At 46.2% G+C, this 27,644-nt stretch overlaps 1 protein-coding gene across 1 annotated transcript in view; it reads left to right on the top strand.

Annotated features, from left to right (window-relative positions):
- Positions 1-27,204, top strand: part of FAM178B (family with sequence similarity 178 member B) — a 175,438-nt gene extending 148,234 nt beyond the window's left edge. The window contains exons 15-17 of the mRNA XM_088151902.1: positions 20,256-20,333; positions 22,110-22,277; positions 26,849-27,204. Coding sequence (XP_088008028.1) covers positions 20,256-20,333; positions 22,110-22,274 — 243 coding nt within the window. The 3' untranslated portion in view covers positions 22,275-22,277; positions 26,849-27,204. The remainder of the gene's footprint in view (positions 1-20,255; positions 20,334-22,109; positions 22,278-26,848) is intronic.
- The last annotated feature ends 440 nt before the right edge of the window (positions 27,205-27,644 follow it).

The following is a 27,644-nucleotide window of genomic DNA, read 5'->3' as shown; positions in this document are numbered from 1 at the left end:
ACCCACAGCCTTTCCCCTTCCATTTTGGACCTAGAAACCTTTCAGGTGCTTTAAATAAGACTGACTTATTTGTAGAAATGTTGCTGGTTGCCCAGATGATGCTGGTATCGCCCAAGGAAAGTCTACTATTTGTTCTTGCCAGTTTCAGAACAAGTATGGCAGAACTGTTCAAGAACGTTTTTAAGTTACATTGCACTTTTTAAAATTATTATTATTAATTTGTTATTAATTACAAAAAAAAAGGAAACAACATAAAAGTGCTTTAACATAAAAGTGAATATAACAAAAAAAAATACATCCTTATAACAGTACACAACTATAATTCTATATATGCTTATCTAATGCAAATATTATTCAAGTACATAGATATTTCTAATAGAATTATATGACTATCCAGTTTGGTTTGGTTTTTTAACCCAGTGTATTTTGTATAAACAAGTCCCATATTTCATTACACTTGTCCATACCACGTTATAGACATATTTCATGATACAAAATCCATTACAAAGTCCATACAAGTTGCATTGCACCTTGAGTCAACAAATGCATCAATAGCCTGGAGCTCTGAGTTGATAGTTATTTTGTGTCTAGGAATGTTAGGCCAAAGGCAATATGTTGGCAACATGAACTCACTTCTGATGAGGGGGCTATGGATATCTTCTCCTGCAAATCTTTGGACATTTCCACACGCATGATTTATAGCATTTTATCACATCATCTGGGTGCCACCACACCAGTGCATTAATAAGAAAGACAGACTTGATACTGTCACAGCAAAAGCTTGGTGATGCTGTAAGATGCTATAAATCAAGTGGATAGGAATGGCATCTGTCTTTTCTGTGGATTTTAGTGCAAAAGATCATTTGTCACATGGTGGCAAAAGAGCCAAACCAATTTCTTCTTAGCTTTCCTTGCCACTGTTAAAGTTTGTTTATTTATACAATCATGTCTGCGCCGCCCTACTCTGATGACCAAAGATCATTTATGATTAGATCAGTAAGATCACAGTAAAATGACACAACCACAGACAAACCATAGACCAGGTCCACCTTCCCTATTAAAAACTCTTTGGCACAAGATGGTCTTGGTTGCTTTGCAAAAAGCAAGACCTGGTTGGAACATTTAGGGAACCAGCCTTTCCATATGATGGGGGTACCACTGGAAAGATCTACCTCTGAACCCCTTTCACCTGACATGTGATAGAGACCCTCACAATCCTTTGTAGGATGAACAGATAGGAAGCCTGATTCTGGTCAGGAGAGACAGTCCTGTAGGACCACGCTTGCAAGGCGATATAGGGCCTTACAGGTTAAACCTGGCATCTTGAATTGAGTTGGCCAGTTGGAAACCTACTGGCAACCAACGCAGTGGCTGGAAGACTCTTGTGAGGCTGATAAACCTACTTGCCTCTGTTAGCCACTGGGAGACTGAGTTTTAAACCAATTACAGCTTCTAAGTTGTTTTTCATTGCAGTGCTGTGTAGAGCGTGTTGTAGTAGTCTACAGATAAGATGATAAGGATACGAGTAGCCGTTCTAAAGTTTAAAGAGTCCATTGTTGATTAACAGTGGGATGTTAACCATTAAATCTGCTTCTCTAGATCAGTTTTCTTTGAAAAGCTGCTGGGTTGCTTTGATTTTTATCGCTTTGGCTGCATTCTCGCCAGGCGCTTCACCTGGTTAGTGACGCAATGCAACATGGGAAATCATAGAGGTATTACCCAAGGCTAATAGTAACCAAGCAAAACCTGTAGCTCGACTGTAGTCACTAGGCCTTTAGGTGACCCGGTGAAGCAGGTTGAAAACCAATTTAATCAGTAAAGCAGACTGACAGGTAAACATGGTTGTGAACGGATGCTGAGAATGGTGGTACATAAGAGTGACAGTAAATCTTAGTAGTGAAGTGCTTTGGTGCATAGGGATAAACTATTATAACTATAGAATTATTTTCATTGTCATTGAAAGTATCTGGAATGATCTCTCTCCCGATACATACTTGGACCCGATTCTGCTAGTCTTTAGAAAAAAAACTGGTTCTTTTCTTCAGGCCTTGGGGCCAGTTGATCGGTGTTTCGGCCTGGAGAGATGCAATAGGAATTTGGATTCTGATTACATAGTAATTTTTTCTTGTCGTTTTTAACTGTTTTGTTGTTTATTGATCGTATACCACCCAGAATTGCAGTTGTTTGAGTTGGGCGGCCATGCAGATTCCTTCAGTAAATAATTAATGATCTGTATCTATAAATGTTATTCCTTTTGTTTAATTTTCAGTTATTTAGTTCTTAATTATTTTTTATTGCAGTTGGAACACACCCTGATGGGGGAACCACATTATAAATAACATGTTTGCGATCACAAGCAACGCGTTAGCCTTGATCAGGGCAGAAAGGAAAAATCTCGGGCAAACATATTTCCTTAGTCTGTTTTTTGGTTATAGAAAGAAATCTGCAGTGGGGACGGGGCTGAAATGTAAGATATTGCTGATAGTTATGCAGGCAACCAGGTTCTTGAGAAGAGTTCTTTGTAGGTCCACCACTTTTCACATTCTGCCACAAAAATTCCACCAGGATACAATTTTGATGCGGAAAAGTGAATAGTTGATGATGTTTTCCTCCTGATTTTTTTTCACTGAAAAGCAAGCTGGTGGCTGGATTAGAACCAGAAGCTCGCTCCATTTCACTCCTGCCCTTTAAGCTGATCCAAACACCTGTCTTAAATTGTTTTATTCCCCCTTAGGGGGAACCATTCATTTTATTTACAATGGAGACCCACTGTGTAACCCTTGAGCCACACGTGGTTCCAAATTTTAGATGCACCTCCCAGCATCCCTCCAAATGTTACCACCGAATTGCAATTTTTAATGTGACAGAGGCAGTAATTATTAAATGCTGGAGAGCAACCTCGTTAATTATTAACTAAAATATTCCATTAAAAAAAAATAAGCTTTTTCTCTTGGTTCTGCCAATTTCATGGCTTCTTTTTAGAATGTCTCTCTCCCCCCTCCTGGCCCATTTTTCAAAGGCCAAATTGCTCCTTGCCTTCAAAAGTTGTAAATTTGTGGCTTAGGGGTAGGAAAGTTTATGAGCCTCTTGGGTGAGGGAGGGCTACCAAATCCGAGTTTCAAGCCCTTGAATGAGCACAAGATGGCAGCAAAGACGTGCCCATCATTCTTTGCTGCCATCAAGAGGCTGTCTAGGGTTTTGCAGCCCACATCTGGTAGCCCTACGAAAGGATGCGCAAGCCTTACCTTGAGACTTCAAGGTGGTTGCCCCTGGTGACAGTTGCTGAGGATGGAAGGCAGTTCTCCATCTATTCTTGAGTCACCTAGACAAGCCCCCACCCTGCACATGGAGCGAGATTCAGCAGCAAGTCCAGCTGGATTCTAGACACGAAGCTGGGAAAGGGGGCCTCTTACCCTCTGCTCGAGCATTTGATCCGCCTGGGACCTCCCTGCATGTACATGTATTTTTGTGAATGTGTATTGTTATAGGTTTTAACTGTATATTTATTTATTGTTTTAACGTGTTGTGAACCGCCTAGAGTCCCCCATTGAGGGGAAATGGGCAGGGGACAAATTAAATAAATAAATAAATAAATAAATGTGCAATAGGTTCTGTTGAGGGTACTAAATGAAGCCGTCTAATCAGGGCTGGCAACTTTATCGAACATCTCTCCTTCCCCAAACCCAAAAGGTTGCTCTTCAGGTCAAAAATCTTTCCCTTTCCGAAGCCTATTTGGTTTATTGATTGCTGCTATTTTTCAGGAGTTGGGATTTTAATATCAAGAGCAGCAAAAAGGCTTTAGAGTTTTTTTTTTCCCCTAGAGTATTATATATTATTTCAAAGATGCAATGTTATTCATTGGAATACACTCACCCCATCTTTGCCTCTGTCAAGCAAACTTCATAGGAGTTTTGGTGTTGGTTTTTTTGCACGATTTTAAACCCCCACCAAATCTTGAGGCCACATCAGAGCTTAACCCTGAGTCAGAAGTCAATTCACAGAAGGAAGCAGGCTGGGAATATCGTATCTTTTTCCTTCCTGCCTCACTTTTGATGTATATAGTGCCTCTTGCACTCTGCAGAGATCCTTATCCGCCCCTCACCTCAGCCCTATATAATTACATGTGGGCTGGCTAGATGGCCTTCAAACCCGCGAGTCGTTTGCAATCTAATAGCTGGAAGCCACAAAACAGCTGGGAACAGGCACCTGACTGCAAGGGTAAAGCCTGAACATCTGGTTCTGCAGCAGATGCTTCCTCCTCCTCCTCCTCCTTTTCCTCCTACGAGACAGCTAGCTGCTGAAGCTGGTGAAAGGCCCCTGCTAGAAGTCAGAGCTCATGACTCGGCTCCCACGTTCTGATAAGAAGATAATTTTGTTCCATTCTTTTTTAATTCCCAGGCTTAGGATCCTGCCTCCCCCACCCAAATATCCACATTAAACAAAGCATCCAAAAAGACCAGCCGCTGCTCCCATAAGACCGAGACACTGCTGAGAAGTTCTGTTTCGTGCACTTGCCAGTTTGGGGACTGGCGTATTAATGAGTCCCAGAGTTGCTTAGAGGAAGAGAAACGGCATTTGGGGGAAAGGCTGTTCTCGAGAGACAGAGGTTCAACAGGCAAAGCCTTCCTATCCCGGTGTTCAGTGCCAGCAAAGGTTTTCTGGAGCCCTCACAAAAAAAGGTTGCTCTCATAGAGAGCTTCTTGCTTGCAACTCAGTACATTGTGTGAACGCTTGAGGAGTGTGCGGTGATCTGGACTCGAAAGGGAAAAGAGGGTTTGGCACATGAGTGCCTGCGCTGCGCCTCCTTATTTAAAGATTTGCTGACAGGTGCAACATGTATGCCCGTCTGTGCCCATCCAGATCACCTTTTTCCCTTTAAAGAGGAATAGCTTCACAGGTGGTAAACAGCGGTGCAGCAAACCTTAACGGCTACTGTGTGTAGGCCCCTGGGAGAAGCCATGTAGTGATGTCATTGCAGAAGCGATGCGAATACCATTTTCACAATGACCTCATGATCCGAGTGGCACCACTTGCTTCCCCTCGTGTCCTCCCCTGCAGACAGCCGTGGTCCTGGGCAAACTAAACCAAATCCTGGCAAATCTAGCCCATTCCTGCACCCGGAGCCTGCTGGTGGGGGCTGAAGGTCTGTTGCCAAATCCGTGCACAAATGGGCCAGTTCCATCGCCCGCCGTGTGGGATTCCAGCTGTTGCTGTTTGTAAGCGTGCTAGGTGCCTCCAGCTGTCATACCAGTGAAGCCACTTTCCACTTACTCAGTGCTGGCTAAGCAAAGGTACAGGGTCAGCCATCGAGATCCCTGTGCCTTGGGTCAGCAGAGAGGCTCGCAGACCACCTCCCCTGTCCCCACAAGAATAGGGCAGATCTCAGGACGCTTCTGTGGGAGGAAGGCTTTTGGAGGTGGAAAATGCAAACTCCTTCCAGTTGGGTTCCTGATCAAATAGGCCTTGACTGTCATAAAGGTGGCAGGGGTGGTTATAAACTAGATTCATATGGAGCTGGGAGGTGTATGGCCCAGTGTGTTGTGTGTTCACCCATTGTCTTTAGCAGGAGGTGCAAACCAGGCCATATCACTGATTTGCAGAGCAAGAGTGGGTTTGGTTCACCCAAGTTTAGACGATGTTCTCCCGCATGGTGAATTCTACTCTTAACAAAACACCATTGCTGGCTTCATGGACTATACGATGCCCAAACAGACCAACTGCATCGGCGTAAAATAATGGCCTTGTTCCCACCTCACAAGAAGTGAAGGGTGGGTGTTGTTCCCACAACACCCTGAATCCCAAGTTAACCACGCCCTAGTTTAGCCTTAGTCGGGTTGGGCAAATCCTGCCCAATTGTCTTCTGTTAAGCTGGGTTTAGGATTTAGCATGTTGGGGGAAGCCAGCCACCTCCTGGGGCAGCGAGATCTGTATCTGTGGGCAGGGCAGAGCCCAAGGGTGTCTTCAACTTCCTCCTTGATGAAAGAAGAGTTTTCAAAAGCAAGATGGTGAAATGGTGAAACAATCAGTGTTTCTCAAACTTGGCCACTTGAAGATGGGTGGACTTCAACTCCCAGAATTCCCCAGCTAGCATGGGAATTCTGGGAGTTGAAGTCCACCCATCTTCAAGTGGCCAAGTTCGAAAAACACTGCTCCAGATGGACCTCCTGTAGCTGCTTCTGTTCCTGTGATTTTAGCAAGAAGACAGACACCCCTGAAGACTGCAGGGGTGTGTGTGTCAAAAAAAGTCACGAGGGCTGCAGCCACGTGGCTGAAGTCCTGACCCTTTTTCTGGCATGTTCTGAAAGCAAGGCCAACTGGTTTCCCATTTCTGAAGGTCCTCACCTGTCAGGTTTTGAGGAAGCCCCCCGTAGCTTATCCTCACCGTTTGAGCCTCAACCCTGTCACCTTTCCCGGCCTGGGGTCTGCTTCCCTCTGTGTTGACAGGTATAGAAAACCTTAACAGGATGAGTGCTTTGTGGATTCTCAGGTATTAGGCAGGCCCGGAGCATCCTTGGTCCAGGTAATCCAGCACAGAATAGGTTGCCCCTCCCCACCATCATGAAAAGCTTTGCTGGCTGATTGTGCACAGTGAATGGCCCTTTAAAGGACAGGGACGAATTTGCTCTGGGTGTGTATTGTGTAGGTATCTGGGTTTACGTTCAGGCCAACGAAGTTAACAGAAGACAGGAAAAAGCGTCCGCTAGCAAACATCTGCAGCTGTAGAGAGAATGGCAGGGGCTGATTTAAAAACTGGCAGAAGCAAGAAGGTTACAGCCTTTTATTATCATTAGCCACATTATATTTCTTCACCTGCTGGGGTGCCTCCTAGACTGCCAACTGGATCTGCTCCCATGCTTTTAAGAACAGCCTGACACTCCAAAAATTTAGACGTGGTGGTCCTCTTGCTTTCTGTCCGCACGCTATGAAAAGATGCCTCCGCTTCATTTCTATCCAACCGGTCGCTTCTAAAATCACAGGAGCAGATGCAGCTACGGGAGGTCCATCTGGACCAGCGTTTCTCGAGCTTGGCCACTTGAAGATGGGTGGACTTCAACTCCCAGAATTCCTCAGCCAGCATGCCTGGATGGGGAATTTTGTGGGTTGAAGTGCACACACCTTCAAGCGGCCAAGCTCGAGAAACACTGATCGTTTCACCAGTTCGTCAACTTGCTTTTGAAAACTCGTCCTTCACCAACCTGCTTTTTGAAAACTCTTTTCTTGGCCCCATCAAGAGTCCACAGAAGTAAACAGTGGATGCTTTTACAGCCTGGGATTATGGTCATCTACTAACGCTGCTAAACTGTGTAGTTACCATAACTTAGGCTGCCAAAAATGGGTTCCGAACCCTTGATGGCCACTAGGTGGCAGCAAACTAACCCCAAACTCCACCTTTGCTGCCGGCTAGTGGCCTCCTGGAGTTTTGCAGGACAGATACAATAGCCCTAAAAATGCCCCACCGAAAAGGTTGGCCCACTAGATGTCTTCATACCTTCAAGAAGTCCCTTCGGGAGCTAGGATGATCAGGATGCTTAACTCTGAATCCCCCAGCAATGCAAAATGCACCTTGTTCCTCTTTTCTCATTCTGCATAGCTCCAACTCCGAAAAAATGAGAGCTCTGGGCATACGCAGTTTCCCGTTGTGCAAATCCAACCTGTGCGGTGGGTTCATGCTTCACTGGGCTGTGGAAACTGAAAAAATGGGGTAATTGAGTAACCATGATTAAGTTAACCATGGGTAAACATGTCTTGCAAACACCGCCTTCGTGTGCATCTAGGAATTTGAATAACTATCTTCCAAACGCCTGCAACACCCTGAAATCTCCTTTTCTCCCCTCCCATTTCAGCTCAGCTATCCAACTCATTACTTTAATGCCTTGGTGTGATCCTTTCTTTCATGCTTAATTAGAGCTCTTTTAATTGCTCAGAGATTCTTGGTTGGAAGGCAAGTGGGAAACGTATAGGATTAGAACAAGAAGGAGGGAGGGGAAAAAAAGATACATATTTATTAGCATTTTTCCCCTCTCTTCATCAAAACCAGGAATAAAACGAACCACATTCCAAAGTTTATTTTTGCATGCAGTTACATACAATCCTCTTCCTCCTCCACGTTTTCCAGGTATCCTCAGGTGCCTAATTAATTATAACTGTGCTAAACATTTCTTGAGTTGCATGTAGATAGTGGAACAAGGTGCAGAGGATGAGAGAGGAGAAACCTTGGTACAAACCGGCTCTTTAAAACCAACATAATCTGGGATTCGAGAGGAAGATGAGTAACAGAGGGAAGGAGGGAGGCTGAGTTGCTTGCTTAGCAGAGAAATAATTTAAAATCATACACCCCAAAAACCGAGTCCTGTAACAGCAGCTGCCTTAGGTGTCGCATGGACTCCAGTTCAAGGCTTCCGTAGGGTGGTCAGAAAAGTCAAGATGGCAGACACCGTCATGCCGTTGAAGCTCTGTTTCTTTTTATTTGCCCATGAAAAAACAGGCAGAGCTTCAGTCGCATTTTCACACGGCCTTTTTTTTTATTGCCCCTGTGGATTCCCTTGCTCCGGTTGGTTATAAAATGCTCATGAATTACACCCCGGTATCGTGCTGGGAGATTAGGTCATGCCACTCAGCCGTTTTAAACCATGATGGATCGGTTGAACTGGATCGGGTGAAGCTGTGCTCACCCTCCTGCTAAACCATGGTTTGTAAGCTGGGCTGGCTGGATTGACGTAATCTGCTAAGCTACAAAGAAGCAAAACCCATATTAGTTGCATAGACCCAATCTGGGTTTAGACTGGAACAGGATCTAGTGAACTGGGGAATCTATTTTATAAAGGCAGAATCCCTTAGGGCAGTGTTTCTCAACCTTGGCGGTTTTCAGATGGGTGGACTTCAACTCCCAGAATTCCCCAGCCAGCCGTGCTGGCTGGGGAATTCTGGGAGTTGAAGTCCACCCATCTGAAAACCGCCAAGGTTGAGAAACACTGCCTTAAAGCTTTTTCCACATGTTCTTCTTCTTCTTCCATTACTTTTTGATTGTTGAGTTAGCAAAAGTGAGCCCCCCAGCTATTCCTTCTTTGCATTTGCCCTTTCTTGTAACCTGCAGGAAACCAATCAGTAAAATGTAATGAAATGTGCCTGGTTGAAAACTCGGCGTAATTAATTTAAAATAGCAGCACCGCAATCAAATAATGGAGTTTATTCTTTTAAAAAGCAGCACAGCCCAGCACAAGCAAGGGCGCTCCAAAGCGGCCTTTACATAAGGCTATCTTACCTGGGCTGCAAAACGCCAGGGGACCATCAGAGGGCAGTAAAGAGAATTTTCTTTATCCCTTTGCTGCTCTCTAGTGGTCATTTGGTGCACTGCAGCCCATTTCCTGCAGCTTAACCAATGAACCCATGGGTGGGGGGCAGTTGCGTGACACAACGACACACAAATTAACCACACAGACAGGATTCAAGTCACATGAATCGTGGCTGGCTGATTGGTGGTCAGTGTGTCGTGAGAATACAGCCAGTTTTTTTTTTGCAAGAAAGGGATTTCAGTATTTGTCCAAAGCTGTAGTAAGTGGGTTTAGCACACTCCCGTGTTTCCATAAAGGATCCCCTCTTTCTTTTTTTTTCAAAGTTCATGCCTCTGCCTCACAAACAGTTGTAAAGATAGGAAATCGGGGCACCTCCAGATAGTGCTTGTACTGCTCCGGGATCAGCATCGCACCCTTGTGATCCCTCACAGTATTATCTCTCTTCAAGAGTTGAGCTGGTTTACTCTCAGCAGAGCTATGGTATAGTAAAACCTCCTATGGAGCTGGTTTGGGTTGTTTTGTGAAGGTGGAGATTTTGTGATGGTGGAGATTTGGGACAGCAGACTGTTTCTCCATTTGCAGAACCTCTTGCTTCAGCTGGTTTTCTGCTTCCTGGGCTGGCAGGTCCTTCAGATGGAAGGGTGGCTTGATGGCTTTTCAGCTCCCCCCTAATAGGACCGGCTGGGATCTTTTTGGAGGGAGCCAGACCAACATCTATTGTGTGAACTAAAGACATAGGTGGGGTGTTTTACTACTTTGAGCATGCAGTGGGGTGGTGAGTATTTTTGTTTTTGTTTTTAGTGCTAGAAGACTGGAGGCAGCTCAGGATGGAGCAGTGAGGTCGGCACCCATGAAGATGATCACCGATTGCCTTCAAACTGCTTTTGAGGGATTGGAGGGTGGAAGTAGTGGCTGTGTGGGACAGGCCAAGAGCAAACTGTTTTCCCAACTGCACAATGGCTGAGATAACAAGGGCTATTGGGGAAGGGTAGGAATGGTGCAGCGAAGAGCATTCAGCTTTTCATAGGCCGTGCAAATTCTCCAAATGCACAACTTGGAAACAGAGCTTACTCCAGGGCCATCCGCGGGGGAGGGCGGGTTTCAGAAAAATCAAGATGGCAGCCACAACCATGTGAGCAAAGCTCCACCCCCTTTTTACATGTTTCGCAGCACATGAAACAGGTAGGGCTTTGATCGCATGGCTATGGCTGCCATCTTGAATTTTTGAGACACACCCCTTGCAGATCCTCCCCATCTTAGTCAAATGACTTTGAACCAAAGTGCTGCGCTTAAAGCTAAAGATAAGTTTAATTCAGTGTTTCTCAACCTTAGCAATTTTAAGATGTGTGGACTTCAACTCCCAGAATTCCCCAGTCCGCTGGGGAATTCTGGGAGTTGAAGTCCACACATCTTAAAAGTTAGCAAGGTTGAAGAACACTGGTCTAATCTCTGTCACATATTTCCATAATCAGAATGCTCCAGGCTTCAAGATGCATGACCATCCTATTTCACTGAAATAATCATAGATAGATATTTGTAACTCCATATGATGAAAGTTAGAATCCTAGGGCTTGATAAGGCCATGGAGTCCCACCTCCTACTCAGTAGAGGAAGCCAGATTAAAGCATCCCTAACAGATGGCTGTCCAGCCCCCACTTAAACTTATCCATCGAAGGCAAGCTACCATTTCTGAGTAATTGGTTCCTCTACCAAGCTGCTCTTTAATTACAGTGAAAGATCGGAGATGCTGCACCCCACAGCTTCCTTCCTCTGCCCCCCTCCCCAAATCATAAATGCACATGTCTTGGCAATGAAGCCTCCCCAAGATTTCTCTCTGTCAGTAGAAGAGAATTATCGGCTAGGTAACTTCTTCAGTGCTAGAAGGGAGTGGGGCTCATTCTCTAAAGCCCCACTCCCTTCTAGCACTGAAGATGTGACCTAGACAGGTAACAAAATGTCTGCAAGAAGACAACCAGGCTCAGAGAACCCCAAGGACTCCACATTTCTCTCCGCATGGGACACTGGGAGTCATGGCAGGACACGCATCCTGGCTGAAAGAGAAAAAAAAAAGAATCAATGGCTGATCTAAACCCCAGTTGACACCCATTCTATCTACAGGGTCCTCTGTCATTTGAAACCAAATCCCATGCGGGAAGCGGCGTCCCCTTGGTCGATTCTGTTCAGTTCTTTTAGTAGGACGCCCCTGTCCAGCTGTGGCCGGAAGTGCTTTGCCTACTTGGAGAACTTTGAGCCAGGCAAGATTCAGGTCCACCCCACCAAGGGTCTCTTTCTCCTGAACACGTGGGTTGGGTTCTCCCAACGCATGAGCCCCAGGTCAAGAGCAACAGCTGCTGGGCCCATGTGGCACACGGTGCCCGAGCAAATAAGTTGCTTTATGGCTCAACATGGGTGGCCCGGTTGGTATAAGAGGCCGACTTTCCCACAGCACACTCAGCTGCGAACGACCCAACCCAATTTCCGCCTAGTTCTGCCATCATCTATTTTGTGCGGTGGTTTGAAAATTAATGGTGTGGTGCAGCATCTCAGCTCTTTACCCATGGTTCTCAGATGGGGTTTGTTTTCCACGATGTTTTTAAATTAGGAGAACAATTATTTTAATTAAAAAGTATGGCAGTTTATCTCGAAGGTCAGAGGATCCCACTTAGGAGCAAGATGATAAGGCTTTGTTGTCTGCTCACTTTTGATTTCAGGGTGATACAAACTTGGAGCTCCATAGAGTCATTTTCATTATTGATTTCCCCCTCAAAGTTTTACGTGTTGGGAACGAGGAAGCAGCTTTAGCATCATCAAATCTCCCACTCTCGGGAGTGGTTTCCGCTCCGCTGAGTTCATTTCTAAGGTCTTGTCTGGGGTCGAAAGCTTTTCAAAAACCGCTCTGGGGTGTTTGCAGGCTTGGAAAAATAAAACAGGGAAGCCTCTTCCATGAGATCTTCCCAGTGATCTACACACATACATATAGATACCCATCTTAACTTGCCTGTGATTCCTTGATAACATCTCTTTCCCTGTCTGTTGCTGTTTCGTCTACTTAGTCAAGGGCCTCCTGATGTGATGAGTTTCTGTCTATCTGCCTTCCGTCTCTCTCTGTGCCCTCTGTTTCTCCTATTTGGACTGACTCCAGGAGGAAACCCTTGCGCAGACTGGTAGCATCTGGGAACATGCCCGTTCTGGCCTGGCAGTTCCCAACCTGCTCTCTTCTCCAGTTGTGGAGGCGAGAAGGAGGGCATGAGAAAGGGAAAGATGCGTTCAGTTCCCCAGACGCTCTGATTCATGGGCCTTGGTGTATTTACGTCGGGGTGAGCACCGCTGAAGGAGCTGAGTTTTGTTTTTACTAGGTTTGTTTCACAAAGGGCCCATCCCCCTTGTTTATTTACTCCTGGCAAGGAAGGAACAGAGGTTCAACATCTGCCTGGACAAGAAAAGACATTGACTAATTTTAATGTTAATTGGAAACCCCTTTTGGACTTTTCGTGGGAAGCAGAAGAAAATGAAATTATGATATATGATTTGATGATTAGTAAAATTAATAGATTATGGAAAAAATGGATGTTAAGTTGCAATCTTAGAGTAAGAGTTTAATGTATGTTTTACTTATATCTGCTATAAAAGAAGTTGGAAGTCATTCTTTTTTTATATTTCTGTTTCTTTCTGTTTATTTTTCTGCACTTCTGCTTTCCTTCTTTCTCTTTATTCTTTCTTTTCTTCTATTCTTTTCCTTGATTATTAGTTCCTGGTAGTTTTTATCTTTCTGTTTTTAAAATTTAATAAAGTTATTATTAAAAAAAAAATCTGCCTAGATGGAGGCTAGTCCTTCTTGCAGTTGGACCCCTCCCAATCCCAGATGTTTGCATGTGGGTGCAGGGACGCTTTGGAGATGGAAAGAGCCTCTCAGAGGCAGGCCCATTTTATGGTTCACACACATACACACACTGGGCCTCAGTTTGAAAAAAACGTGCCAGAGCTTTAAGTCTTGCACCAGGAAATAAGATTATGACACTTCCATAAAAGCAGGACTGCACTACAACACAACGGGGTGTTTTCCAGCCCAGTCAGTAAAGAATTGTCAAAACACGCACTTGGAAGCTGAAGGTATTGACTCCCACGGCCATCCCTTTCCAAAATCATACCAGCACCAGTTCTTAACTATGGTTTGTAATCTATTAACCATGTGCAGCGATTGGCTTGGCTGCACCCCTGGGATGTAAAAGCTGCTGAAGCATTTCAGTGAATTAAAAACATGCTTTGGATATTTTGAGGGAGAGACTTATGGCCAATATTTCTAGTGTATATACCAGGGAAGGGACTACTGTCTTTGCAGCTGAAGTTTAGGTCCTGGATGGAAAACGGAGAATTGTCTCTCTCCCTAACCCCCTGTCTTAAGGTGTTAGTTGTAAAGGAGTAGGGAGCTAATCTTGAAGAAGGAATGCACAAACAGATAGGAAAACGTTGACTTAGCCTTGCGAGGGAAGATGGGGTGAGAAGGAAACTCAAGATTGCCCCGCCTTGATTCTTTTGGGTATAGGAGTGGGGAGAGGGAAGCTCGGTCACGTTCTCAAACTCTGTTGTAGCACCCTTTAACTTTACAGTAGTCCTTGTGGTGCCTGTTTCCTAACCTGGCCTACCTCGATGGGCGGACATCCATTTGCATTCTCTAACCCTAATTTCCTGCAAAACCCTTTTCCTCTTGACCACCTCTATACTACTCCATTACGCTTGTACGAGACAGCATGTAATGTTTCCTGCTTTTCTTCTGGCTGCTGGATTATTTGGGGGAAGAGCGAGAGGGATCCCTACATAGATTAAATCTTCAAGGTGTAGCAAGAATTGGTCTGGCATCAATTCAGGTAGATCAGGAAGTTGGACAGAAAAATTGACTAGTTCCACATTTATGCAACAGGGAACTTGAGAGATGCCGGGGGAAGGAGTCTGGGCTGGGTTGGGCCAACATTACCATACCTTTGGTGTACTTTAGATGTTAGGTGTCTTTTCCCTCAACCTCCCCATTGTTCACTCATGGTTCTTCCTGCTTCCTGACAGGTATTCTGAGTAATTGCCTGCCTTACTCCCCATAGCCTTGATCGTGCCAACTTCTCCACCTGAGATGGCTGATCCACAACCGCAGTCACATTTATCAACTTGAAAGGCTTTGGGGATACCTTAGAAACTCAGGGCTGGCCTAAGCATTTGTTTTTATCAGATGCCCAAAGGGTACCTTCAGTTCAGAAATTCACGCTCACACGTCTGGAGGAAGGTAGATGGTAAATAGGGAAGCTAGAAGTCCATACAGGACAAAAGGTATGATTCTGAGACGCTTTTTTCTTAGCGGGAGTCCTAAGGAGTCAAGATAAGCTCAGAAAACAGAAAGGTTAATATTAGCATTAATTATTTCTTGGACGTGGAAATGGAACCGCTCGCATTGCATCAGCTCCCTGGCTGTATTTGTCCTGCCCGTGTGTATGCTTGTCAGTTCAAGATGACACCCTTAAGGGTCTGATGAAATAGGCTCCTGGCCCAGGAAATGAACCCCTCAATCAATCTGTTTACCTTTACGTGGAAATCTCTTTGTCTTTAAAGTGGCCCCTGATGTTTCATCCTTCCTGTTGCAGGAGACTTATCGGTAAATCTACACCAGACTTTCAGTAGTTACAGCTGCCAGGAAGGGAGATGAAGGGTTGGTTAATTAGTAAAGGCTGGTAAAATGGATCAGGCTTACGGTAAAGATTGGACACTACCTCAAAACCATTTTGAGCAAGAAGGTTCACGCAGGGCTGGCCTCCCCTGCATCACCAAAGGACATCTGCATTGATTTCTGCCTCCCCGGACCACAAGCTGATGGATTTGGGTTCTCAGTATGCCAAACTGGAGAGCGAAAGGAAAGATCTTTCTTTTAATTATGGAGAAGGACTGAGCCCTCTAAACCACATGCAGTCCTCTAGAAAGGCCATCTTCCTTTCCCCAACTCTGCATAATTATAAAGGAAATATATTGCTTAATGCCAGGATATTTTACATACCTGGTGAACACACATGATAGAACTCTAAATCCAGTTCTCACTGCCTAGAACTTTCTACCCAGAATTAAAGGCTGCGGAAACATAATTTTGCATCTGGGGAGTTTTTGCAATATGGAGTTCCTACCTTGGCAATTAAATATCTTGAACCATCTGGAATTTCTGATCCATGGCTGGGCTATTCTAAAGGACTCTATCAAACATGTGAGCTCCCACTCTTCCAAAACTGCTTTCTGTTTTTATTTGGACTGGAAACAGGGACCACCAGCCCACAAAAACAGGTGCTTCAACCCCCTTCTCAGACTCCAGAAGGCTACAGCCTTCGAGGGAGGGCTACAGGGCATTAATTCCATATTTTCTTTCCATTCCCATTTTCATGATCTATTCAGATCTATTCAGTTCAACAAGGCTTGAACACCTGCTTGTTAAACATTCTCCATTAGCTTCTTCACGCCCTCTAATAACAAATTCAGATGATGAGTGCCAACAAGTTGAGAACCAAAATAGGCCCACTGAGTAATCAGAATATAGTACAGTATTGGTGAAATCAGGAGAATTCAAAAGCTTGGCCGGCCTGCCTGCCTGCCTGCCTGCCTGCCTACCTACCTATCATCCATCCATCCATCCATCCATCCATCCATCCATCCATCCATCCATCCATCCATCCATCCATCCATCTATCTATCTATCTATCTATCTATCTATCTATCTATCTATCTATCTATCTATCTCAAAAATATATATACTTACTGACAAGGTTACACCATGAGACGGTCACTACCATAGGACAGAATGACCATCTGTAGTCTTTGGTAATTTTGCTTATATTCAAAGGTTGTTAGGTATTTTACAATGTTTTAGGTTTTGGTTATTACACTCGATTGCTGATCAATGATGGTAATCAAGTTTAAAGTTAAGAGTATATGCTTTAAAAAAACCATTGTGGCCATCTTAACTTTTTTGACCATATCTTGCAGATACCCCAGCCTTGCCCATCTGTGTGTGTGTGGTGATGTATGTACCAACAGGCAAGGCTTTGTTGGCCCGGCCTCCTTCCCCTTGCAAATCCGTGTGAGGTTCTCTGTCCACCTCCCCAAAACCTTGTGAGATCTGTAGCACAAAGACAGGAAAATGGAAAATGAGCAGATACGAGGGAGAATGAATTGGCATGTTGAGTTTGCTTCTCCGTTGATGAGATTTCTTTCCTGCCCCTCCAGAACAAGGAGGTGGGTTCTCAGGTTGATGAACCCAGCCCTGTTCTTCAGCCACCTGCAGCATTTGGTTTTTAAAACTCTCCACTGATGCTTATGGTTGCATTGGAGGGAAAGTATAAAATTGGGGAGAGGAGGGATCTGTTGACTAACAAAGGGAAGGATGAACATGAGACCATCCTGGTTGACTGAGTAGAACTAATCGAATTGCAATGCATTTGTTCTGGTGTGGAACTTAGAAGGTGCTTCCCCCCTCCCCTCCCCCATTTTACAGCCACATATATATATATATTTTTCCTCCACCTATTACATTGCTGGGCATTGTTCCATTTTCTCCCGTATGAAATATTTGGTTGTTTTATGCTCAATTAGGTATGATATTTACTTCTTCACTCCTCGATAAATTTTTATTAAATATCCGTGTCTACAGTCTAGCATTCGCCAGGAAGAGCTCTAGTTAATGAGCCAGGATTTTGCTTGAATTTTAAAAAAATAGAACTATAGATGTTCCAGCTTGTCCCCAAGCAGCTCATGCAATTGCCTGCCAGCCAGATAATTAAAATCCTTTAACTGAAAGGTATGAAAACAACAGGTAGAGGAACCTTGAGTCATAATGTCCAGGGTAGTAGATAAATGGGAGCCGAGACAATTCAGTTCTACGGCTCTCTCATTTTGGAATACTGCAGCAAAATCTCTTGGCATTTCACTCTAATTCACGCCCTCTAATTTCCATTGGCGGAATAATTCCATTAACCAGGGTGCCCCCACCCCTTGCATTAGATGATATTGACCAGATGATACTGACCAGCTGGGGAACTCTGGAGTTGACATCCACACCTCTTAAAGTTACTGAGATTGAGAAACACTGCTTTCTTTCTTTTTCTTTTTCTTTTTCTTTTTCTTTTTCTTTTTCTTTTTCTTTCTCTTTCTCTTTCTCTTTCTCTTTCTCTTTCTTTCTCTTTTTCTTTTTCTTTTTCTTTCTTTTCCTTTTCCTTTTCCTTTTCCTTTTCCTTTTCCTTTTCCTTTTCCTTTTCCTTTTCCTTTTCCTTTTCCTTTTCCTTTTCCTTTTCCTTCCTTCCTTCCTTCCTTCCTTCCTTCCTTCCTTCCTTCCTTCCTTCCTTCCTTCCTTCCTTCCTTCCTTCCCTTCCCTTCCCTTCCCTTCCCTTCCCTTCCCTTCCCTTCCCTTCCTTTCCCTTTTGATCTGTCTTTTGCTCTATGGAAAAATTCTTAATAAATGCAAATGAACAAAGAGAGAGAAAGAAACACTGACCTCGAAATATCCAGTTTGTAGATGGTTATAAATCTGTTGACAGCAAATGTAATTTTTGTTCCACCCCATTGAAGAAAGAGTATTGTCTCTTCATGGTTGAACTTAACTCTTAGGATCTGGGATATCCTTGTTGGGGTTAGAGTTAACCTAAACTGACCTATGTAGGGATAATTAAAATTGAAAACTTGTCTGTTGAGAAATGCAATAACTTTGCCCCATTCTGAAATGATTCAGCCCACGGTGGTATGATAGTTTGTGTCCAGGTAACATGGGATAGGGAGCACAATCTATGTACCACCCCTTGGATTGTGAGGCTGTGACCACCACATTGCCTATTTCACACACACACACACACACACACACACACACACACACACCTCCTACCACCTGAACCCCACTGTTTGGGCCTAGAGTGTTTTGGTGCACCTCTATCTGCATGGGGTTCTCTACCGTTTTTAATTATAATTTGAATTGTTCTCTTCACCACAGAGTTATTCATCTGTATTGGTCTGTTCATGTGCAATTTCTGGGGTTGTGAAATTGGGGCAGCCTCTCAGTCCTGTTAAATAAATAATAAATGCATACCAGAATGCCATTCAATGGTTACCCTAATCTTTATTGCTTTCGGTCTACACGGGAGCCCCCGTTGAACTTGTCTGGGTTTGGGAAGCTAAGCAAGGTCAGTCCAGGTCAGGCCTTGGATGGGAGATGCCAGGAAACCTTTGGGTGGGAGGCCAGACTGGGAAACTGAAAAGCAAGTCCCTTTTGTGTTGCTGACAACACAAGACAGCTGTGTGTCTGTGTCCATGAAGTTATCAGGAGTTGAGCGTGACTTGAGAGCATCTTGACCTTGTTATCAGAAATATACTTGACTATTCATTTTGCACGACTTTTAACAAATAAAAGCTGGGCAGCGTCTGTTATCGATTTACTGGCTTTTTCTCCCAGCTTTGTTTTTGGTCATCTCAAGGTGATGTACATAATGCTCCTGCCTCTCATCTTCCCCACAACAACAGTCCCGTCATGTGGGCTTGGCTGAGAGGGAAGGAGTGACCCAATGTCCCCCCAGCCAGTTTGCCTGCCCAAGGGAGGACTCAAACTCACCATCTCCTGGTTTCTAGCCCAGCACCTTCCCCACTCCACCAGATTGCTCTAGTTTTTCATTTTGGTCATCAAGCAACGGGACTGGGTTAGTTGAGGGACAGTCAACCATTTGAAGTCATTAACACGTCCCCCAAACCCTTCAGGAAACAGCTTCCCGTGAGATGCAGAGTTCAAGGAAACCTTGGGCATGCAGACAGGTGAAGCAACCGAACGTATAACTTACCCCGAAACTTTGCCCTGAAACAGAAACCCTACTGTATTCTCTTTCTGCCCAGCAGAACACCCAATTCATAGAACCAAACTCTGTGCCAGATAATGTACCCACAGGCAGCGTGTGCCAGCCAGCTTCCTCAGTCTTTCTGGGTACGAACTTAGTTACCCACCACATGTGTATGTTAGTCAGGCCAACCACTCCTCTGCGCCCCCCCCATCGCTCTTGAGTTGTGCCACCCAAGTCACGTCTCCAGATCTTTGTCTCTGAGAGAGCTCTCTTCACCCACAAGCTTCTGAATGGCTGGAATCACACAAAGCCCACCAGATGAGGCTGACGTGGGATTGAGTAACCTGCTCTTCAATGAACAGTGGCATTCCAGCTCTCTGTTCCTCCATCATTTTGACCTTAACCATCATGACAGCTCTATTCCTTCTCTTCCACCTTCACCCCTCCAGACTAAGGAAACAGAAGAGAGTCCATCCCTGACCACGATTGGCCACAAATGCCACATTCCCCCTCCCTACCAGGCAATGCAGCTTGGAAAAAAGTTCCCACTGCCAGGGATGCAAGAGAGAGAATGCAGATGCCATTCAGGACACAGAAGAATGAGAGGCTAAGACGGGGACCTCCCTGGCCTCTGTGCAGCCCACATTCACCCCCGTAGGCTGGGCACATACAGAAAGCATGGTCCCCAAGCCAAAAAGACTGCCCACTCCTGGGTGAAAAAAATTGACCCCATGGAGTTTCAATCCACTCCAAAGTTGGTACACCTGAATGTCAAGCAGGTCCTCTCCCAGGCTTTCCATGGACTTCTGAGTAAGCCACTGATGGGATGCTGTCCAGAAGAAGTGGGCCAAGAGATGGTTGGTTGCAACAGAGATGGTTGGAACTGGGTTGGCCATTTTTTCTCCTGTGGTCAAATGCTGACTGATGAATTCTGCTTTGGGAGGAGAGGAGTGAAAGGTGTTGTGTCCCAGAAATAGGATATGGAGGCCTTGTCTGTCTCCTTGGATGATGGTTGGGAGGGTTGGACCACTGATGGCCCTAGAAGGAAAGGAGACATGAAATCTGCAGCAGCAGCAGCAGCATCTGCCTCCCTGTTTCATTGATCTCTTTTCTCTCTCCCCTGCAGGCCTGTTACCTTTGCTACAACCTTCTGGTATTAGCCAACGTGGTTGTGGGAACCGAGCCTGCATCTCCAAGAGAACAGGTGAGATGGGAACCAGGGTCAGGATGGCAAGAAGCTTGGGGAATAAAGAGGCTGCGTTCAGACCAAGCTTTGAGAGCAAATCCCACGTTCAGAAAAAAACATATATATTAGAATAATACTTACACGGTGTGTGACATTTAGCCTGGCAGTTGCTCAGTTTTGCGGACAGCATAAATTTCCATTTCACAGCTCCACCGGAGCCAGCTTGCTTGTACAACTCACTGAAGTGGAGACATGCTGGCTCAGGGCATCTGTGGGGGTGGGGAAGGTGCAAAATAGATGTGTGGAGTTCCAGTTTGCAATTAATGACTAAGAGGTGCTTAATGGAGGGCTTGCGCAGAACATGTTAGTTTAGGCCTGTGTTTTTCAACCTCAGGAACTTGAAGATGTGTGGACTTCAACTCCTCGGGAACTTGAAGACGTGTGGACTTCAACTCCCAGAATTCCCCAGCCAGCATGGCTGGCTGGGGAATTCTGGGAGTTGAAGTCCACACGTCTTCAAGTTGCCACGGTTGAGAAACACTGGCCTAGGCTCAAACAGGGTTGGGTAGTTTGTGGCTCAGTGCATGCTGGGAACTCAGCCAGGACCTTAGCATGTTGTGTGAACCAGGCCATTGCATGAAGCCAGAACGTGGTTTATCTGGGCTTTGCCACAATTATGTTTTGTTAGCATAGGTTTAGGGCATTGCCTGTTGTGCGAACACAACCAAAGATAATGTGACCACCCCTTCAGGAGGAAGCAGTAGAGGACAGAAAAATGCTCTCCCATGTGTTCCCACTGGAGTCTTGTTGAAGCAAGACTGGCTAATTGCGTGCGCCACTCAGAATCACATTTGTGAGATGGGAGGCTATATAAATTTAATAAATGCAATAGAAAATAAAGAAGGAAGTGAAACTGGGGGTCAAGATCCATGTAATATACAAATATGTCTGCAGTTTGCTTACTTAAGACATACTCAGCTCACACAATGCACTTAATTGGGTCTGTGAAAAAAATCAGCAGCTACAATCACAGCACAAACGTAGTTAATTTTAAGCTTAGTTAATGTTTTGTGACTTGGCCTGTTGTGCAAACTCAGCCCGTTTGGTTTAGGTTATGGTCAGTTTATTTTGAGGCCTTGGAAAATGAGTTAATTCAATCACTAAGTCCTGCATGTTGGATGAACGCAGCCACTTGTGTGTAACATGTAGTTTAGCCAGAGGTTCTCTCTACATCCAGTACAAATATTTCTGTTTTGTACCATTTCAGGTTACAAGTGAGGTACTAAACATGTCTTTGAATGCTTCTCTCTGACCTAAATCAGCTATGCTGGCTAGGAATTCTGGGAGTTGTAGCCTATCTCATCCTGAGGATTCAGGTGGGAAGTGAGAGGTGGGAGATGTCAGATTGTAATCATCTGTGGGAAGGACCTTGGGAGACAGGAGGAAGAGCCACAGACTAGGCAATGCTCAGATAAGAGGTAGCTGAGCCTGTTGAAGGAATGGGAGTATGGAAAACATCTCAGAAGGGACCCTCCCTAGTTTCTTGGGCTGTAAAGGCGAGCAGGGAGAAATGTACTTTCAGACTTGCAAGATTCCGTTAATGTAGCCTTACAATAAAGTAGAAATAGTTCATCTGGGCGTGCTTCCTGTCTGGACTACCTCGAAAAGCTGACACTGACCGAGTCCTTTACCATACCCTGAAATGTAGCTCGTTAGAGAGGAAAGTTCAGTTTAGCTTTGCCCTCTCCCACTCTCTGCCTGATGAATTCTGTCCTTTCTCCTGCCCACCCCCAGGGCCATCTCCGGCAGCTTTGCACCCAGCTGCAGTGGCACGTCAGCAGCAGCATCCGAGAAGACCCCTGTCTCATGTACCGGACTAAACTCAAGAACTTGGCTGCCCAAACCTACATCAAGTGGCAGGAGCTGCTGTCGTGGGGCTGGCTCCAAGTGACCCCCTAGCAGGTAACTTCTTGTAGGAGGGGGACCTTCAGATGCAGCCCCCAGAGCTTTTAGCAGACATCTCTCATACGTTGCTAAACCTCTCTGGGGGAAGGAAGAGGAACCTCCCACTGAGATGCCCCGTTCCCCTCCCCTCCACGCCTTGCCTCATGTGCAAAAAGGGTGAAATGTCAGAGCCATGCTCAGGAGGATTTGGGGAGGTGGGGGGCACAAAAGGCAGGAAAGGGGGAGAGAGAACAACCCAAGGCACCAGGCTGAATCTGCTGGGAAGGTCTCTTGCACAACCCTCCTCCCTCCCGCTGCACGGGTGAACAAGTGTCCTAATCAGTGTATGTGTTAACATATGTTTGTGCCGGGTGCCATTTGGAATATATTCTGCTTCAGGCAACAAATATTCTGATTCAGCCTTGGAATGAGTGAAACTCTGGCAGCTGCAGTTCAGTTTCCAGCTGTCTGTGGCTAATTGCACATTACACACCCACCCCTGCTCGTGGCAGAAAGCCCACCCTGCAGCAAGTGGGACGGGGAGGGAGCAGAGCAGGCCTGCCCTAGACCCTTTGCTCTGGGTCCGTCCAAAAGGCTTTGCTGGGACGCTGGATCCCGGAAGCTGGCCGAGGAATGGAAGCGCAGCAGATGCGTGCTGGAGCGCAGCGAAACGCACCCTTCCGTGCCTTTCTCCCCTCTGCCCTTGCTAAAAGCCCCAGAGGCCAGGCCGTGGCCTCATCGCGTACCCCAGGAGGGAGCATTGGTAAGCCCACCAGAACAAGGTGGGCCAAAAATGCCAGACCTGTTTTTATTTCTAGTTTTGGAGGTGCAGTGAGGGGAATTAGAAGGTATTGAGGGCACCAATAGTATCTTTTAGAGCAGTGTTGTCCAACCTGGGCCACTTTAAGATGTGTGGACTTCAACTCCCAGAATTTCCCAGCCAGCCATGCTGGCTGGGGAATTCTGGGAGTTGAAGTCCACACATCTTAAAGTGGCCCAGGTTGGACAACACTGCTTTAGAGGCATGAGAAAGTTGCTGGGATTTCTTGCTGTTTCCAGCAAAGCTAAAAATATGGTTAACTATCAGGAAACGAAGGTGTTCTTGGTTGAAAGCAGCACTAGGTGTGCACCTGGCAAATGAATGGGAACAGAACCAAGCAGGTAGCTGTTTATCCCAGGTCTTTTTCCATGCCTTTTCAGTCAAGCAGGGAGCGCACTGACTTTCCGCAGAGAGGGACGAGTCTGCAGCCCTTCCATTTGCCCACGTGGTTTTCACGTTCTGTAAGGCCTTTGAAGCTGAAGCCCAGCTTCAGCTTTCCGAAGGTGTCCCAGTCAATACGTTTAGAAAAGTGGCAGAACTGGAAACTAAGCAATCCACGTTTCTCAGATCTCGGCTGTCCCTCGGTTCTGTTAGAAACGCCGCTCTTCACCTTGAGGCGGGGCTGATATTTCTGGAGGCTACAGCGTGTTCCTGGTCGGTGGCCGAAGCAGCGGGTTGAAAGAACAAGGAAGCAGGCTTCAGCTGGACCTCAGGAAGAATGTCCTACTGTCTAAAGATGAAAGAAATGCCTGTGGAGGCGGCATGTAGTTCATTTTTTTTCCCTTCGCGGAGAGATTGAATGGCCATCTGCCAGCGATGTTCAACATGGATTCCTGCATTGGCCAAGGAGATGAATTCCAACCCTTACGATCTCTGATTCTATGAATCTGTGAAATTAATTTTCTTCCTAGTAAGGTCTTGCCTCTATGATTTTCTTAGACCTTTTTCAAATTGGGCCGGCTTAACGAAGGATCGAGAAGTTTGTGGAGTTGAATTTCTCCCCCAATTAGCATTCTTCCTCCAGGTTTCAGTGATGCCAAAAGATTTTATCAGGCTACATCTGTGGGATTGAGATTACCCTTTCGAATCTTAGTTTAGCCCCTAGCCTCTTGAATTTGGGGGATTTTTTTTAAAAAAAGTCTGTACTGGCTTCTGCTCCTGTTAGTGTTGTTGCTTTGGAACAAACCTTGCAAGCAAAACCTTTGCTCTGGCAAGATTTGACGTTCTGCCCTCTGTTTGGTAGATCTCATAACCTCGTTTGCAGTGGGTCAGGCACTGGAGAAATCCTTGAGTCAGATAATGCTCTGCTGTTCGTTCTAGAGGAGCTGCAGGCAGGCATTCTGATTTCTACCTACCTTATCTATTAACTGATCATTACCCTGATGGAGTTAGCGACCTGCAGTGCTGCTCATTTCTTGGCCTCGGTATTCTTCCTTCGTGTTCCTATTGTGGCTCGCTGGTCTGCAAATGACTACTGTAAAAGTTTTATCTTATCGTTTCCTCCTGTAGCTGTGTACTATTTTAGTGGCAAGCTGGTTGCTGGCCATAACTAAATAATAAGGATAATAGCATCCTTTAAAAAAAAAAACAGGCCTCCAAATAATTGAACTAATTTTTCCTGTTGTGGAGAAAACCTTTTTTTAGTTTTTAGTGGTTTTCAGGACCACACTAAAGGTCACAAGCCTTTAACCCCTTAATCCACAGCCCCAAACAAGAAAAAGTCTGAAAATAATTTCCATATCCTCCCTGTTGATGTCCACTTCTCCATGTCTCTCACACTCACGTCCCAGCTGGCCATGGAAACTCACAGCGAGGCTTTGGGCTTGCCTCTCGCTCTCAGCAAGCCAAAGGGTTGCTGTCGTGGGGGGAAAAAATGGGGGAGGGAGTGTCATGCAGGGGCGTCCATGGGGAGGGTCAAAAAACTCAAGGCAGTGACTGCGACCCCATAATTTTGGAGCTCTGCCCCTTGCAAAGCACATTAAAAGGAAAACAGCAGAGCTGGGAGTGACATGCAGAGGCAGCGTCAAGGCTTTCATTTTGACTTTGGCCACACCCTACGGACACCCCTGTTTTCAGCACGCACGCCAAGAACTGGGTTGACGGCAGCTGTTGACATGCAACCCGTGGATCTCACAAGATCCCAGACCTCCACGGGCTCTTAGGAAAGGCTCCAAGGTGATCTGAAATGACGACCCTTCAAAGGTTCACCCAAGGGGTGTTGAAAGGACCTTTCCCACCCTTGCCAGCCCCAGCAGGAAAGAACCAGAACGGGCCCAATCCTTTGGCTGGTGTGGGTTGGATGAAATGTTCTCCCAACCCACCCCCCCAAAAAACCTTGGCTGCATCCAAAAGAGAGGTGGCCCAATGCCTTTGGGCTAATGCATTTTGGGAAGGGATCCAGCCACAGGGATCCCGTCTTCTCCATCTAGCAGCAAGTCCATGTAGCTCTGTGACCATTTGATTTACAAGCCGAGCTGACGCCAACATCCTTTTATGCAAACATGATGGAAAACAGGTGCTCCTTCCATCATTCCCTTCTTCCATTACTCAGGAACTTACTCACCCCAGACCGACTGGATCTGCATGGCCCCAAGGTATCAGAAGACCTGGAGAATCGTGGAGGGGGAGGGCGGCAGGAAATGACTTCATTGTGTGGTTCAGATCAAGGGACTCCAACCTATTACTGCCCTCCCCATTAATTAGGAGTCAGGGTATCATAACTTGTCTCCCCTCCGGGTGCCCTCCACCCGATCAGCTGAGATTCGAGAAAACTGGAAGGGAGCTCTTGCAGGCGGGTGGGGTTGGTGCAGAGACGGAATCTGTGCCCCTGCGGTGCCATCCATTAAATAACCCTTGGCACAGCTTTCAGAAAGGCGGAAGAGGGCCTCCTGCTACAGTTGCCCGGCTTCGGTTCATTGTCACAATGACAGGGCAGGAGAACTTCCCAACAGAGAAGGAGATCTCCTGGGGGAGCTAGAACGTTCCCTTTGACCCTTGTGCCTTCTGCCAGCATCTCATGCCCCAAGAGACACCACCCCTTCCATGGCCACAAAGAAAATTGGCAGGAGATGCTCTGCTGATTCAGAGCCCCCTCCCCACTTTGGAGGAGGGACGTTAAAGTGAAAAAGGTCTGCCTGATGGCTGTGACAACAGGCATTCAGGATGGGTGTCTCCTCCCCAGAATGCCCCAATTTTGCAGGCGCCCTTCCCCTATCAACACCCCCCCCAGCACAGGGCCAGTCAAGTTCCAGCACATCCCAGGACTGGCGCTCTGGTTTCCACCAGGGCCTGCCCATCCCCGGCGCAGTTCACATCCCCCTCCCCAGGCCATGCGGTTTCACAGCAGCGGTGGCAAACCTTTCTGTGGCGTTCGAAGGAGGCGCAGACTGTGTTCCATCTCTCAAAATAGGAGACCCTCCAGGCGCCTCCTGCGTGGGAGCTCTGCCATCTGTCCTGGAAGGAATCTCTGCTTCTTACTTCAAAGGACATGAAGGCGGCTGCTCAGGGCTGGGGGAGAAAGTCACTTTGCGTGCGCTCGGGGGAACTTTGCTTCGTTTACATTTGTCCCGGTGAGGTGTCGCTTCTGTGGGTGGAAGGGCCTGGTGGCGCACAGGTGTGGCATTGCCAACTGGGCATAGCTGAAAGAGAAGAGGGTTGGGGCTACCAACCAAGATCAACCCCGCTGGCAAGAGATTTTGCACGATTTACCCCCTTGGCCAAACCATCTCAGGTCTGCTCCTAAAGTTTTTTCCTTGCATTTTCCTTTTAGGACCAGAGCGATCAGGTTTAATGAGACATCCCCAGGAACTAAAGATCTTGCCAGAAGGAACAACATCACAGAACCCAGAAAAACAATTAGTAGAATGAAGGGGGGGAAGAGACAATCCAGTCACCCCCCACAGCCACCAATAAAAGCCTTGTTCTTTTTTTCCTCCTTCCTCATAAACTTTCTGAGCCTCTTCTCTGCGTGTCTTACAAGGAGCCCCCTTCCTCCCAGGGCTAAACCCAGCCTGCTTCCTGTTTCTTTAGACCCTGTGCCTTTAAGGCACCTGTGTTCAAAGCAGAAAACTCAGGGAAGGAATAAGTGCCCCTCCCTGCACAGAGGAGGTCAAAATAAATGTCATGTTTAATGGATTTGATTTTTCTCTTTCTGGCTGTTCTCTGGGGCTGTAAGAGGGAGTCGTCTTCTGCATAGAGATGATCCCAATCAGGAGGCAAGGGAGAGGGTATTTCGGGCACGTAGGATCCTTGGGAGGTGCCCAAGAGAGAAATCAAGGGCACCTTTCCCTCGAGTGGGTGCTCCACGGAGAATTTGCCGGGGAAAATCAGAGTCTTTATTTACTCGGAGGTGGAAGTGCTTCAGAACGGCGTTTCTCAACCTCAGCAACATTAAGATGTGTGGACCTCAACTCCCAGCATTCCCCAGCCAGCATACTGAAAAACCGTGCAACTGAGTTTGGTCCAGAGCCCCCAAGTTGGTTCTTCATGCTCAGCTGTGTCTTCTTTTCTTCCTGGTTTGCCGAACAAGCTGGAGGCACCGGGTTCCTACAGAGATGCACAACCTT

The sequence above is a fragment of the Python bivittatus genome, unplaced genomic scaffold (assembly GCF_059951505.1).
Source record: "Python bivittatus isolate LINGU-HERP-01145 unplaced genomic scaffold, Pbiv_v1 ctg000680_np1212, whole genome shotgun sequence".
In the NCBI taxonomy this organism is placed as follows: domain Eukaryota; kingdom Metazoa; phylum Chordata; class Lepidosauria; order Squamata; family Pythonidae; genus Python; species Python bivittatus.
The sequence above is the reverse complement of the archived record's forward strand: the minus strand, read 5'-3'. Positions and strand labels throughout refer to the sequence as shown.